Source organism: Parus major, chromosome 2 (assembly GCF_001522545.3).
Source record: "Parus major isolate Abel chromosome 2, Parus_major1.1, whole genome shotgun sequence".
NCBI classification, from domain to species: domain Eukaryota; kingdom Metazoa; phylum Chordata; class Aves; order Passeriformes; family Paridae; genus Parus; species Parus major.
This window is the reverse complement of record NC_031769.1, coordinates 51248882-51265243: the sequence shown is the minus strand read 5'-3', so window position 1 is coordinate 51265243 and position 16362 is coordinate 51248882. Positions and strand designations below refer to the sequence as shown.

The following is a 16362-nucleotide window of genomic DNA, read 5'->3' as shown; positions in this document are numbered from 1 at the left end:
TAGTGAGGGCTCCTCTGGCAAAATTGCTTTCTAAGTTTGTAATTTCTTCCCCTCTGGTAGCTAGTTCCAGATGGGAAGTCTTCTAGGCCTAAATGGTTAAAAAGATGTTACAGATACAAACTGACACTTTACTCACCTCCCTTGTTTAAATCCTAGGGTTTTTTTTAGGGCTCCCATTCTGCATCAGTTTTCCTCCTTGACTGAACAGAGTATTTTTCAGCTGAGGGGGAGCCAATCCAACTAGACTAATATTTTTTAAACCTGAAAATAGCTTTGAGTTTATGTGAACAAGGAATGTCTTCGGCTGGATTGATAAACACCAGATTTAAATATAGAGCAGTTTTACTCGTTCATGGTGCTTCATAGAACATAAATTGTGGGGAAATATAAAATAAGCACAAGCTCTTTGATGACCTGATTATGGCACTTACTTCCAGACTGTTACCACTGTTACTTAAAATTTAATCTCTGGGCTCTAAGCTAACCCCACCATTTATTTTATTTTTTAGTTTTAGTTTTTCTGCTATTCTAGAAATACTTAACAGTGAAAGCAATGAGAATTAGTAGTCAAGCAAGTTCATATTTTCCATTAGTTACTCTTCTAGGTTTGGTACCAGTAGCCAATTCACTATTGAGGTGGAGCCCTCAAAATGTGGCTCATTGCCTGTCTCTCTCCTTCCCTGCAGAGATAGCAGCAGCATCTTTTGCCATTCCAGCAGCATCTGCTAGGACTGCTTTTCTGGGAGCCTGACTGGGGGAATGGAAGGGGAAGATCCCTTAGAAATTGTGTCATTATTGGAAATGCAGAGTGGCACCAAAAGAAGAAAACCTTTTGCTCAGCCACGACTTTTTTCCCAGTCCATCTTTATTTAAACAGAGAGAAAGAGAAAAAAAACTAACATCTTGAGATAGTCTGTGACTTCAGTTGCATTAAGTCATCTTCCACCACCCACTGTGATATCTGAGGAGGGTTACACACCAGCTTTGTTCTTATGACAGCAATCTCTGCTACTCCTTGTAGCCAAGGAATTTTGTGTTTAGCCATACATTTCCTTTCCTTGTCCTCCCTGCAGGCTCCGATGTCATTTCCTAAATTGAATCTATGCAAAGCAATCTTGTCCCATTGTGTTAGCCAGCAGTAAATGACTACAGCTTGGGTCTTTGCTTCATGCAGGTTCACCTCTAAACTGTATCGTGCATAGGAGGGAAATTGGCCATCTGAGCTTCATTCTGGCTTATCAGCAGATCCAGGACACCACAAAATAATCTCTGATGTCCTTTTGTAAGACCTGACGTCTGAGTCAGGGCCACAGTGCAGACTCCTTTGTCCATCTGGGATCCTACACCTCTCCTCTCTGCAGACAGAAAACCTTTCCTGTCTGAGCAACTGGACAGGGCTTACTGTTTTCCCTTTCAAACAGTAGTTGCTCGGGGCAGTGGTGCCCTTTGTTTCACTAAGTGATTTCCATTGGATGCAAAACTGAAACTTTGTGGTAGCATCCGAAGAGGTGAATGCAGTCCTGCCAGCCTGTTTATTTTCTGGAAGGGAGAAAAATACTCTTGTCTTTGCTCTGAGGAATGCTTTGAAAAACCTTGTCCGAGTACACAGAGCACAGGCCCTGAGAGAGCACAACCTGATGCTTCTGCTGTTGCTGATACCTTTTCTCTCTTTTTCTTTCTTTCAGGGTCACAACAACCTGGAGTGCCGTATTACACAGATCCAGGTGGACCTGTGATGAATCCCATGGCTATGGCTTTCCACGTCCAGCCCAATTCCCCACAAGGAAACCCGGTTTACCCACCCCCACCTTCCTATTGCAACACACCACCTCCCCCCTATGAGCAGGTGGTGAAATCCTCCACGTGAGGACTCTGCCTCTCTGACCTGACTGTGTGAGAAGAAGGTGCAATTGCAAAATGACCAAGATGGAGGGCACCTGCCCTTTTGAACACTTGTAATTCTCCAACTCCTCTCTCCTTCCCTTCCCCGCACCTTTCCTCATTAAAGTTACTTGCAAAGGGGTGATTTTTAAATTTTTTTCTTTTTCCTTTTTTTTTTTAGTAGAAGTGGATTTTTTCTTTGTCTTCAGAATGAGAGAAGTTGTCTTTGTAATGCTTTTAATGGAAACCTATATTTAAAACCTGTATGTCTTTCTCTTTATTTATTGTTCGTTTCAATCAAGGTTTTAATTGCGTTGTGGCAGGTTACTGATAGCAGTTCTTGCAACCCCAGAGTGGTGTGCAGCCTCCTAGGACCCCACACCAGAAATGCCCTCAGCTAAGGGAGATGACAGAGAAAGAGGATAAAGGGAGAAGCAGCAGGGCAATGATTTTACCAAAAATTGTCACTACCGTCTTTTGTTTTTATTAATTTCTTTTACAATTTAGTTCTGATGTATAACAGAAAGATGCTCGGACAAAAGTCACTGTGACCAGCGTACCACTATTGGTTGACTCATGGCAGGGGCTCTGCCAAGTGCTCTAGAAAAGAGGGACTTACTGCTTTAAATGATGCATCCAAAATTAAGGTCTGGGACTTGAGTTTCCTGTCCATCCCCTGGACTTTGCCTCTGTGATCAGTATCTTGGCTCTCCTTGTTTTACCAGCACTGAGATTGTATGAAACAGACAATGACCTGGATGTTGGCACAAGAGGAGGGTATTACAACCTCAGAGCTACTTGTGCCTCTTGACACAACACTTGGAAACACTGAAATACTAAGGTTTTTTCCCTAAACTGGAAAATATTTGCAGTAAGAAGGGATGGGAGCATAGATACAAGTTTACTCCCTTTCACCTTGATGGGAGTTTAGTCCCTGAGAAATACTATTTTTCATTACAATCCTACTGCTGCCACAAAGGGTACCAAGTAAGGCTGTCATCTTAGGTGACAGATCTGTAAATCTGCTCTCCTCTCTAGGTCAGAAAAATAATCTTTTTGGACAGGTTCTTAATAGCATTTTTTGACCTCATGCACAGATGGTTTGGCTTTCAATATCTCTTATTTCAATATCTCTTATTTCAATATCTCATGCATTTTGTTGTGAGTACTCATGACCAACCCTCTGTGTGACCACAAACATATTCAAATAAACATAGAGTCCCTTTGCCTGTTAGGGCTCTCACACCCATCCATGTTGAGCCAAAAACTGAAGTTGCTCTGAAACATGAGTTTGTACTAATGAGACCTTCTGCCTTTGTGCATATTCAGTCATACCACTGAACTGTGACAAGAAGATGCCATTGCCTCCTGCTGCTGAAGGACCTGTAAAAATAACAGCTGAGGGTTGAGAGTCCCATGGGGTTTTTTAGGTACCAGGTGAATGCTCCTGTGTGATGCCAGTCAGGGCACAGAGGTCTCACTGAGGTGGTTTGGAATAACCTGAAGTTGCACAGGGAGCCAAAGATTTATTGTGCTGTTGTTCTGTGCTACTGGCTTCTGAGAACTTGTTTCTAGGTGGCAAGCTGGATTTGCAAAACATCCCTTTTGCTGTGAATATGAGTGTCTCACAGAAAAACTTGTAAGGGCCACTGTTTCTGCTGATGGAGTCAGTAGCCATCTGGAGAAGACCTAGCACTGGAGAAGTTCATTCCTGCATACCTGACTTGGGTGAAATTGTAACCAAGGCTTTCCCTTACTGTGCATCATAATAAGGAACAAAGTAAAGTCCTTCTGTGTGTGTAGTCTTAGGCTTGAGGGACACTTCAGATAACAAAAATGAACATTGTATAGATGAACATGACATCCATCTGCACATCACAACTGTATGTATTTTCTAAATTAGCTTGCACTTGAAGTGTAAAAGGTGTATATGTCACAGAGTATGGTTGTGTTTACAGAACGTAATTTTTTAAAAGCAATTCCAGCCTTTTTCTGTCAATAGTAATGGCAACAAACCTCATGTTAATAGATAGATGTTGTTAAGTCTTTTTATATTATGAAATGTATCTATGACAACTGGTATTGTCCTGGACACATTGAATAGAAGCCTTTGTTCAGAGAAATTCAACTTCAGGTGAATTTTTCCTGAAGTCTGGCTTGTTGATTTCCTAGTGTTGATGGAGGACACTACCTCATACAATACAGGGAATTCTGTACTTGCTTGGTCTTTCCTTGAAAACACAACACCTGTGGGGGCATCCATATGCTTTAATTGCAAATTGTTTACATGCCTTTCCTCTAGTTACCAATTCCAGAAGGATTTACTTGGCAGTGGCGATGCCCTAGGAGCTGCCAGCTGCTGCAGCTTTGGTAATGTGAACTTCCCCATGGGGGCTTGGTACTTTACCTGCTGGTAAATTACCTGCTGGGATTCTCTGGGTGCAGCTACTGCATCCTCTCTCAAACACAAGAGATTTTGGTGCTCTGTTGATGAGGCAGGGTGGTGTTTTGACTGCAAAATAAGGTTGTTTGTCATGGCTGGGAGCCCTTGGGGATGTGTGGGGCACTCCCCTGCCCCTTCCCAGAGACAGTGGACCAGTGTGCAGCTGACTCCCAGCTGGCCTTTGAGATCTTTTGCTGCTTTAGGAGAAGAGGCACCATCAGGGACTCTTGGTTCACCTTGCTCTGACGGGCCCTGTGTTTCATCACTTTGAGAAGTGATAACGTAGTAACAACTTTTTAAGGTTTGTGGGTGCTTTTCAGGGTTTTTTTTTCTCTTTGGAGCTTCTGTGGCAGCTTACACTGCTGTAACAACCAACAGCTAGGACTCTACTTTTCCAAAGAGGTATTCAGGCCATGTGAAGAAGCAAAGGAGGTATTCTTTCTTCCCTGCTTTGAAAAACACAACTCCAAAACCTCAGAAAGTTTAGCTTCATATACATATATCCAAAACATCACTTTCTGGCACACAGGTCAGCCAAGAAACCATAACACTTTTTCAGACAGCCTATCTTCTTTTTCTGGTCTAACATTGCTAATTGAGTAGGTGAGCCAGGATGCCTTTGTAGGCCATGTGGCTGTGGGAGACCTCCCCTCTGATGATGCCCTGTCACCAGGAGCTGAGCTGCCTTACAGTTTGTACTATTTGGCAGGGAAACGACTACAGAGACACCATGCAGGGCAAAATCCAGCATGAGACAGCTTTTACAAAGCAACTGCTAGATAATAAGGCAATTAAAGATGAGAGGTGCAACTGGCAGCCACTGTTCCAAGCTGCCATGTGCTGTAAGGTGAAAGGGACAGCAGAGAAAGGCAGAGGGAACAGTGACAAGTTAAGCAGCCCTGCCTTCTTGGACAAATCTGTTATTTTAGCTTCACACAGTGAGAGAAGTCACAAGGATGGATGTTTCTTTACCTGTCCCACTCTGCTTCTCTCCTGCTGCCTAACCCTATCTTACCTAATAGCTACAAGCCACATTCCACTTGGTAGATGTCAAGGAGAAGCAGTGGTTTAAGGTCAGGTCCCTGTGCACAAATCACACTGGCCCTGACTGAATTGGCATGAAAAGTGAACAGTTCACTAGGAAAGGCTGCTGCTGGGCAGGGCTCAGGCAGAACAACGGTGCCTAGCTATGAGGTGACACACAGCACACAAACTTCTTCCAGTGCATCTCTCATGGGCTGTTTAGATGTTAGAGATCTGCTGTGCTAGAGAAGCCCCAGTGCAGTTACCCACCTACCCCTGAATTTGTACAAATTGTCTGCAGACCAGAACTGATCCCCTCCATCCAAAAAAACCAGCAGTTTCTCTCGGTGGCCAAGATGGCCATGAGTGGCACAAGAGGCTTTGTGAAACAGAAATACTAACCCTTGCCTGCAGCATACTTGATGTTTCCTTCTGTTAAAGCCTACCTAGAGGAACATTTCCAACTTTCTCAAAGCAGGGAAACAGCTGTTCTTCAGCTGGACAGAGATTTCATGCATGTGTTTTTAAAACCAGTTCACCCTGAGTCTGGCTTTAGCTGCAAACTCTTCAACAGGATCTGTGTGGCCACAAAGGAAAGCAGAGATTTGCACTAAGCAATGTACACTAAAAATCACTTGGAAGCAGCAGCAGGGAAAGCACCTGCAATGCTAGGAAATGGTAAGGTCACAAAAAACCAATCTGCCCTCTTTCTGACGTGTGTTTCATCCTGCAGGACTGAGACAGGGAAGTAGCTCAGCAGTCAGATAAGTGGGACAGCTATCACCACAGTGCTGGAGGGAAGGAAGGAGAACTACAATGAAGAAAAAAATCAGACACACAAATTACCACCACATAGCTTAATCTTTACTAATAAAGCCAAAGAACAAAACATCAGCATTTTTTCCTCCTTTTTCTGCCCACAGAGCATTTCCATTTTTAACACTACTGCTTTTTGCAACAGGTAGACTATTAAACACAGACAAAGCAAACCGGGGAATATTAAGACATTTTCTACATTTGTAGTTTGATGTCATTTCTGAAGTCAATGCCTTGATGAAATGCACTTTTTCACCTTCACACCATATCTTTCCTTAAGGGGCCACCTAGATAATCGCAATGCTGTGACGAACAGAAAGGAGGAGCCATGGGGAAAGTCACAGCAGGAAGATGAGGCAGCTGTACTGAGAAGACACTTCCCAGCTCAATACATTTCCAGTCTTACTCAATTCCAAGAGGATTCTGCAGAGAAAGATGGTGCCAGGTCCCCCACCATGGCGGGAGGCTGGCTATGGTACAGAAGAGCAGGTAGCTGACTTGCTCATTATCTTGACAGGTACACTCCAGCATCTTGGGGAATCTGCTCAGCATTCAGCTGTTCTGAATGTGTATACATCTCTGTATTTTTAAAACTTGTAGGTTGTAATTCCCTTTAAACTCCAGCCAGCCAAACTCACCCCCCCCCACAGGAGCCATTCCAAGCACAGTAGCCAAGGCCAATATGCATATACTCACTGAATGAAAAACCTGCCAGCTGACCCCCTAAACAGTCCATACAACAGAGGCTTGGGGTTTGCCAGGGTGGCCAGTGTTTCTAGGCAGCTCCTGTAAGTGTGGTGAGCCCTTTCCTTGTTAAGACACTCAACATGCTCTGCAGTCACAGTGGAGGGGAAGGAACAAAGAGGTGGGGTGGGGGGTGATGTGAAATAGGATCAGAGCTGGCATCTACCTCTCTTAGTATCTCTCTGAGACTTCCTGGGCAAGTTTTCCCTCCTGGCTTTTCTATGGGCACGACCAGGATCCACAGGCTAAAGAAATAAATAAAGTTAGCTCTTGGCATTCTTGGTGCGGAGGAATCCCTCATCGAGGTGGTCTCTGCTGGTACGCTGTGCACTGCCTCTGTGACCAGCTCTTCCTGTTCCTCACTGATCCCTCACATTAATAATTCTCTCTGTTCCTCACTTTCTGCTGCTCTGCTCCTGTTTTCTTCAGTCCAGCTGCTTGCCATGCAGCATTCCCCACTGCCTTTCAGCATTTCCTCCCATCCCTGGCTGCAGAAATGCAGCTGGGTTTGTTGCTCCCACCTCACCTTCTGCCTTTGCCAGAGGAGTAGAAAAGTCCCTTGTGCTGCTCCCATGTTCTAATCGTACCTGACAGACCAGCAGAGGAGTTGCTACACTGTGACATTAAGCTGTGTGTGCACTGACACTGCTGCTGTTGTCTGGCAGAACGGAATAGGGAAATTATTAACATCCCAGGGGATTTGGCAACAGACACTGAAACGTGCTGAAGGAAGTCACCTGCAAGGTGACAAATCAAGACAGATTTATGCAGAAGCAACAATGCATCTCCAAGCCTAACCACAGACACTGGCACTCAGCAGATGGCCCACAGGTCTAAGATATCCTGATGCATGCCCAAAAGGTCGAACTGCCATCTGTCACACTCAGACCTGACAGAAGATACCAATTAAAATCAGCACCTGAATGACAGAGCACAAGGAGACCTGGGGGAGGATGACCACAGAGCCTGAGTGACTGGGAGAGCACTACACTTTAGGTACTACCTGGACACACATGCCTGCTCTATGTTCCACTTTTCCCAAACCAATAGCCTGATACTCAGGAGCACCTGGAGGCAGGTCTAGTATTTCACAACCCCACCACACTACAGGGGGAAGCAAAGCACTAGCAGCAGTTAAGACTACAGGAAAAGAGCTTTCTCTGTGTGGATTTGAAGATGAATATACTTCAATTACAGCCATTAGCAATGGCTTCATATTGCTCAGTAATCCTCTGCAGCCTCCAAAAGCAGCTGGTATTTATCACTCCTGTACCACTACATGGGAGGGGAGGGCCTGAAACAGATCACCACTTTGGTTCCAAAGTAACAACCATCCTCTGAGCTACCTGCATGAGAAGATTGCCATGGCACCTTCCTTGCTCATCTGTATGTAAGAGGCTGCAGGACAGGTTTATTCCAAATTGAGGTCCAGGAAAGGAGAAGCAGTTACACTGTCCAGGCTCTGCTGTTGGTGGTAGAGGGACGTTAGTCCAAGTGATTCCACCTGCAGTTTAAGCTTGTGGCATGCGATGGACCTTTGCAGCAGTGGGAAGAAGCATCTCCACCCTCCTATAAGCACCTAACACACTAACCAGCTGCAGGTATCAAAGGGAACCTCTCTTTCCGACTTGCAACAAGCCTCCCACAACAGCAGCAAAAGACAAGTCATATCCTTTTCAACCTGCTGAGTTTCTGAAAACAGAAGTGGCCTCATGCCTCTTCATCAAAACAGGCTGATCTACACCAGCTTAGCTTGTAAGGACTGTGGAGAAAAAGGCATAAAAAAAATGAACATAGAAACATTTTTCATCTCTTTTTAGAGCTGCCAGCACACCAGTGAAGCTGGGCAAACTCTCTGCAGGTAACCACGCTTCAGAAAGCAACACTGCTCTTGTGAGTCATGCACAAAGGTACAGGACAGAGATTCACACGGAGACCAGCTTTTGGCTAACAACAAAAGACTCAGATCAACACACAACACCAATAAACGTGCAGAGCATGGCAAAGACCTGAAGAAGACAAATACAACGGAAAAGAGAAAGTTCAAAACTTGACTTCTCTGGTCCTACATCTGAAGGTGTCACTTCAACAGAACTTAAGTGTGGCTTCTCCTGTTCATGCTCCAATGACTTCACAGTCCTTTGGGGCAGGAGGGGTGGGAAAAGGGCTTTATCCATCTGTTGGTTCAGCGTCAAGTTGGTTTGCTATCAGAGGCACTAAACAGTCTCATCTCTTTTGGCATCAGTTTCCTTTCAAAATGATCGTTTTAGCCATCCTGTTCCACTTTGTTTTCCCTCCTTTGAGGTCTAAGTTCAAACGCTGGAAACTGGGAAGTCTCCGGTACTGAAATGTCTGAGAGGAAGTGAATAGCTCCAGCCATGCCTAAAACATAATGAGAAGGAGATCTTTGTGCACATTAAATAAGCACAGCAGACAGCAAAGGCAACAGCACCCATTTGAACACCTCCCCCACAAGGATCTTTTTTACAGGTGAACTTAGGCCCTATGGAAAGGCAAGTTCATCTCTACTTTGCCCAGGAAAATAAATTTTATTTGAAAAGATCAAAGGCAAGAGCTAAGATGTCTCTGCTAAAATCTCTTCAACAGAGCAGTCTCAATGCTATTTCAAATTAAGAAAAAGTTAATCCAAGCTTGGACTGTCGTTCATAGTTTGAGCCACTCTTGCTTGTCATTTCACTGTTTAAAAGAAAAAGCCAGAACTTTACTGAACTTGTGAAGTACAGATTCATTTCCTCACTGTTGATGAATAGGTCATCCAGAGCCCAAAGGGCAACACCCAACAGAACTCATAGGGTGACAAACAAGAGAGGCACAAGGAAATCATACAAACACAAGTTCAGTTTTACGATCAAGCAAAAATCCTATTTTATAAACAGCTATGCACATATAAAGAAACTTTTCTGAACTATGGTATCTGATGGAAACAAAACACTTAAGACAATTCCATAAGATGTACATGCAACTTCTGTTCAAAGCATGCATATACAGGCAGAATTGGACAACTGCAAGCACAATTTTGGCTACAAAAACAAAGCCCAAGGTTAAGAGGTTTTTTTCCTAATCTCAAATACAAGAAAAAAATATATTTTTCTAAAAACATTCTAGACAATTAAAAACTAAAATAAAAGCTGTATGTTAGCATTAAAGCACAAATCATCCTGCTGTTCACACTGTTTCACCTTCTCAACAAATTTCAAAGCTTTTATATACCGGATTGTATGCACACTTTTTTCCCTCCCTACTAGAGCATGCAAGGGTGCTCTCAGGAATAAGAATACTTATGCTTTTCTCCTTTAAGCATTAAGACATTAACTTTGTATTTAGAAGGGCTGTATATAAACTCTGCTGTCCTGTGTTCCTTCACGCCCTGGATTGTAAATTTGCAACTATCCCTGCTCGGCTGCTGTAATTTCAAGTATCAGCGGCAGGTGGCACACTCGGCTCGTTGTTGATGGAGCAGCCGGGGCGCTACCTTAAATCCCACTATGGATTATGTAATTCCTTGTTACTGATTCTGTAACGTGGATATAGGGAATAGAAAATAAACTACGTTAAAAATAAATAAATAAAAAAATAAATACAAAGCTCTAGGAAAGTATCTGGTAACATCTTGGAATTTACAGATAAGTCCCTAAGAACTCTGCACTGCTTTCCTGTTCAAATGATTCGGGTGCATATTGAAACTACCTCTTCCTTGGTTGAGTATGGCAGCAGAGAAGGCCTAGTTCTGACAGCTAGCAACTGGTTTGAGACCCCCTACCCACAGCTGCTCCCCTGCCCAGTCCCTCTGAAAAACCACCTGTGACAAAACTTGTTGCCTGAACTTCTGTTTGATTTAAACCAAGCTGCAATAGGACACCCAGAATTTTATTCTGACATAATACTGGCACTGTTTTACATTCATACTGCTGAAAAGAAACCAGGAGTGAAAGTTGCAATAATGAATGATTTTTCTTTGTCCTTTTCTACCCCCTGCCATCCTGCCTTCTTTTAGGCAGAGGTGGTGGTATGGGGGGGGGGGGGTTTAATAGTGGAGGAACCAACCAAAGACTTCCCAACTCCTATGCATATGCCAAAATTGCAAGGATGTCCCTCTTTCCTGTAGTACAAAACTGTTTGCAACATCATCACTTTACCTTCAAAGAGGGAATAAGGTCGGTCAGGAATACGACATCCATGTGCACCATACTCCAAACACCATTCAGCAAACTGGGAAACACATTAAAAAAATATTTTTATTTAAGACTGTTAAATGCAAGCTTGAGTATCTGAGCATTATTAATAGGTATAAAATGTGAATCAGTGTAAGCAGACATACAACATATAAATCACTGAGATCAATTTGTCCTCCTTCAACCATGACAAGGCCACAATCAGGTTTTAAAATATGAGTGAGCATAGAGTGAGTTTCAGTTTCATTAATAGGTTGGCTTGACAGCTGCTTTTTGTAAATGAACTCTGCTACATGCCAAGAAAAAATGCTGGGAGAACAGATACACTCAGTCAAAATTTTACTAATATTATATCAGTCTCTTTCCTCTCTTGGTGATTAATTTATCCACAAACTTAGGACTTACAGCTGTTAATTGCCTTTTGGTTTTCTTTCATTACTGTGCTCGTTCAAAGTAATTTGCACATTCTGTGCAAATTTAGAGTACTAAATCTTCAGCTGTCACTAATGAGTTTTATTTATTTGCTCTCCCCAAGCCTTATGAAAAATCATTTTAAATACAGTTAGACAATTATGGTCACCAATATTTTGTTGCAGGAGATGGATTACCATTAAAAAGAGTTAACATTGTCTTTCTCATGTTTGATCAGTACTGCTGCAGTAGCTACATTAGACACACATTGACTTATGAACTGCATCTGGATCAATTCAGTAATAATCAGGTACTTCTCCTTTATGACTCCCCAGAACAATAGAGGGGGCACAAATTCCCCTGGCATTTCTGTCCTTGGATGCAAACCACTGCTTGTTCAAAATACATACCTAGATTCCTGCAAAGCAAACAACTGAGAGGTCTCTCTGCTTCCCCTGCAATTTGGCCTAGCTGCTAGCAAATGCAATAGCATAACTAGAGTGCCTCAGCCATAGAGCTGGGGCTCTGTGTGGTGTAAGCATGATCTCAGAGCCAGCTGTCTGTTCCTTAGAAGGAAATGGGTGCTATCTCCTCTTCCTCCCCTCCCCACTCCATTTAAGTATTTAGCGGGGGACAAATTTTTTCTTCTCTTGATAGAGATATGTGCATGTGTGTGAGTGTCTTCAAGAAACACATGGAAAAACCACATACACAAACACTGTGATTCACACTGTTATTAAGAACTGATTAAACACTTTTGGGCACCCTCTGGGTATAAATCTCCCAACTGTGGTTTAATTCTCCCATGTAATCCCGTCTTAAATGTGAGGACCAGACATGTTTATGGTATGTTTCTAAGCTACAATCAATTCTTGCAACATCCACATTCAATTGCACCCTAGCCTGTATTATTACTTCCAGCCTGGGAACTGCAACAGAAATTTTAAAAATGCACCCTAGGCTACTGAAACCCAATCATCATTTGCAAGTTCATAGCTTCAGCATAACCCAGATCCAGTAAGCCACAGTATCTTTATTTAACTGAAGGGAGGGAGGGGGACAGAGAGGAGAAGAAGAAGTACCTTAGGAAGACATCTGACATTATTTGTCACACAGACTGGGGCATGCTTGCCATCAACAGTGGCAATCACAAGGCTGAACAGCACAGGGCTCAATGCAGTGTTACCTGGAGCCCAGGATGCCACAGCCACTCTCTCCTCTTACAGACAGCCAGCTAGGAGCGCCTCAGCCTCCTGGGAGCCTGTCTGATAATCTGAGAGGAAAAGTGTGAAGATGAAAGTGTGAAGAACAAAACTGGGATCTCCTCTATTCAAATTCTTGCGGGTCATTTGTGAAACAGTTTCATGGCTTTCATGAGGTAACCAAGGATTCCAGGCAAGACTCCTTCCCTAGACCTGATGTTTTCGGTGTGAAGAAGCACCCCTGGGAGGGAAGCCATCTCATTCTCTCAGTTACATGCCTCTAGGTACCAACATAACTGCATGTCTGCTCCTCTGCTTGCTCTGGCTTGGAAAAAAAAGATTTCAGGAATGCCAGACAAGCAAATTCCTCTGCCTGTTTCAAGATTTCCCCTGCAAGGGGATGCTGGAGATGCTGACTGGCAGAGCGGCCGCAAATCCGCTGCCTAAGGTGGGCACATCCAGCGAACGGTCTTTGCCACTGCATCACAACTTCCTTCTTAAAGGGATTTCAGGTATGTAACTAAGTCTCTTCCTTTTTCTGGCTTTGAGACAGATACATCTGCTTTCCTCTACCTAGGTGTGGACAAAACCAGGGCTCTGTTGGGCCAGAAGTGCAGCCAGAAGTGCAGCAACGGGAGCTGCCAGTGCTGCACAGAGCTGCAGAAGGTGTGACAGCATGGAGGATGGAGAGTTGACAGCAGTGCTGCCAGCAATGCCTGCAGGGTGCTGTGGCTCACACATCAGCAGTGGGTGACTCCATGTGTAACAAAGTCACACATGTGCTGTGGGAGCAGTACGGTTTTATTTCACCCTCTAGGATGCAGTTATGCCTACAGGTGTTCTCATAGCATGATGCTTTGGTAAATGTGAGACAAACAGCAGCTTTTTAAAGCTCTGCTGACAGAGGACAGGCCGACTGTAGAGATGAATACAACAATTTTACATATGGCAAATATTCACAAAAAAACACCTAGGAAGCAACTCATCAAATTTCATTTGCAATAGTTTGTAAAAGGCCTCAGCTCAAAAGTTGTGTACACAATATGGAACCGCATGTCAGTCAATTAAACTGGAAAAAAAATCCAACAAACCAACCCAAAGTCTTACAAGATAAGGAAACAGGCAGAAGAAACCTTTTCCTTCAGTAACTGTTAGCACAGTCAAATTCCAGTTCCAGTGGAAAAATTCTGAATGTGTTTTTCTAAAATTTGTATTCATAAAAAAACTCCAAGTGAGCAATTTAATAACTGTAATTCAGAGCTCTAAAAGCCCCAAACAGGCACTAGTATGAAAACAAATAATTACAAAAGACTACAAACAGTATTGCTTGAGGAGGACAGTGGATCTCTCAGTGGAATAATTATCACCACATAACATCAGTCTGTTATTGTTCAGGCAGGCTAATTTTCAGGCTCTTATCTTCTTCTAAATACATTTAGTCCCTCCCCTCCTACAGAACATTTGTGTGTTTCACTCTGCTTATTAAGACTGTAATTGCCCCACACACACAGTTGAAGTCATCCAGTCAAAGTGTGAGTAGAAGTGGAGCAAATGATGGGCCCTGATATCCCACCCCATGCCCCAGCCAGCCCCAGTGCACATCAGCCCACTCCCACCCCAGTTTACCCTTGCGCAGGCACTGGGGTGTGAAAGGGAGCAGTGATTTTGCTGGGATGCTGCAGAGCTCACCTTGCAAGCTCGGTAGAGGTACTTTCTGTCCTGAGTTAGGTTATAGAGAGACAAGAAGGAGTAGCCATTGCCAGCAGTACCATGGCAGATCCCATACCCTTTTCTCAACAAACCTCTCTGCCAGATGACATCGCTGCAATCCATAGCATCTTTCAAGTATTTATCCTCTTTAAAAGTCTATGGGATAAAGACAGAGAATAAACACACATCAATTGAAGTACTAATGGAAACAAAAGGAAGCTGCCCCTGAGAGATGTTTTGCTGTTTGTGTGGAGTTCTTGTAAAATTTATTTTGAATTTCAGTAATCCACTCCTCATACACTTGTCCTTCTCTTAATAAGTTGTTTCTCCCTTCCCTACATAGTAAAAGAACAAACTTTTCAGGTTTTTGTTTCCGAAATTAGGACCCCAAAGAAAACACTCAACTTGAGTTTTGAAGAGTATTTGAAGAGTATGTGGTCCTTTTTTCTTCATTTTCTGTTCCCAAACCATAATTTGAAAAGTAAAACAGAATACTGGATATCAAATGTAGTCCTAAATTGCTGGTCCGGTCTTTGTGACTAATTCTTCCTGGTTACTCACTGTCTGCCTTCAATTCCATGTCAAAAATGCCCAAGAACAACTCTTTGCATAGCACAGGACTCTTCGTCACAAATACAAGTAGGAACCCTACACTACCTTTATGAGTGCTTGTATATTTATATAGCATATACTCAGAAGCAGTAGTTAGTTTGAGCAAAGGAGCACTTCTGCAAAGTTTATTGCAACTGAAATGCACTTTAAACATAGAGGGCTCATCAAGAAAGAAGCAAACAAAAGCAAGTAATTCAGCTGATTAAAAGCAGGAGGATTCCACTTTTATAAAGCCACTTTGTTGCTAACCTTTGTCAATTGACAGATCAACAAACAAAACCCCAAACCAACAACAACAAACCCTACCAAAATAACCCCAACAAAACAAGCCCAATGCACTACTGTAGACTTAGTCCTCTGGAGATGGTAGCCCCTGTCAAACTATTTAATAAGATAATAGAAGCAACTAACATGCAAGATTCCTAAATTCACATGCACGATAAAGGAAGTGCCTCTCTCTGATCAGGGCTTGCCAGCTACTCAGCCATAGCATTTTGAATTAAGGCCTGCCAACAGCACTTGATTTCCAGGACAAGCACTGCTGTCTGTTATCACAAGTCCTATGCCTGGTATGAAATCATGGCCCACAAAAACATGCCGATTTTTTTCTTTCAGTTCTTCAAAAAGCAGAATATAAAGAATAATAGAAAAACATCATACATCTCATCACCTCAAGCATAGAAAGAGGCCAAAAAGGACACTGCTAATCAGAACTTGGTCCTATCCCTCTCACCACCTGCAAAACATTTTGTGCTGGGGAAAGCATCACACTGACAAAGGAGAGAGGGGAGAAGTGTTAAGTCAATCTCCCTACCACAGTCCAAAGAAAAAGCAACTGCTGTTACATGCAGCAATGTTGTAAGAAATTTGAAGTTCACATTTCAGGTAGGAGCATGAGTAATTGTTCCATAAACCAACCCTGCTTTTCATCGGCCCACCCAGATGCCAACCAGGGAATCTGACAAGGAGGGCTGTCAAAAGCAAGAATCGATTTGCATAAATTTAATTAAATGGCATACTTTCAAATGTCATGCAAATCAGAAGCACACAAGAAGACAGGTAGCAAACCTAGTTAAGAATGGAGAAAGGCCAACAGCAGGCTTGTGGCAGCTCAGCAGTTTTCTTTATGCCCTGGTAGGGGCCTGTGATCTTGGCTCTGATGTTAAATTCTCAAGAGTTATATCTTAATAAAGGAGTAATTTATGGAGAACATTCTTTGGCAAGGCACATTAACTTACACTCTTGAAAACCAACATAATTGTTAAAACTCTTGGGATGAAGATTCGAAGAATTTAGGTCAATGTTCTCACACCCAGGATTCTGATGC

General features: G+C 43.1%; 2 protein-coding genes across 2 annotated transcripts in view; one reads left to right on the top strand and one right to left on the bottom strand.

The window, feature by feature from the left end:
* The window catches only part of VOPP1 (VOPP1 WW domain binding protein), a 61564-nt gene extending 59403 nt beyond the window's left edge, over positions 1-2161 (top strand). The window contains exon 5 of the mRNA XM_015618381.3: positions 1686-2161. Within this exon, the coding sequence (XP_015473867.1) occupies positions 1686-1867 (182 nt within the window). The 3' untranslated portion in view covers positions 1868-2161. The remainder of the gene's footprint in view (positions 1-1685) is intronic.
* Positions 2162-6189: 4028 nt separating this feature from the next.
* The window catches only part of LANCL2 (LanC like 2), a 33408-nt gene continuing 23235 nt past the window's right edge, over positions 6190-16362 (bottom strand). Inside the window, exons 7-9 of the mRNA XM_015618380.2 lie at positions 14403-14579; positions 11065-11137; positions 6190-9289 (exon numbers count right to left, since the gene is read on the bottom strand). Coding sequence (XP_015473866.1) covers positions 9174-9289; positions 11065-11137; positions 14403-14579 — 366 coding nt within the window. The 3' untranslated portion in view covers positions 6190-9173. The remainder of the gene's footprint in view (positions 9290-11064; positions 11138-14402; positions 14580-16362) is intronic.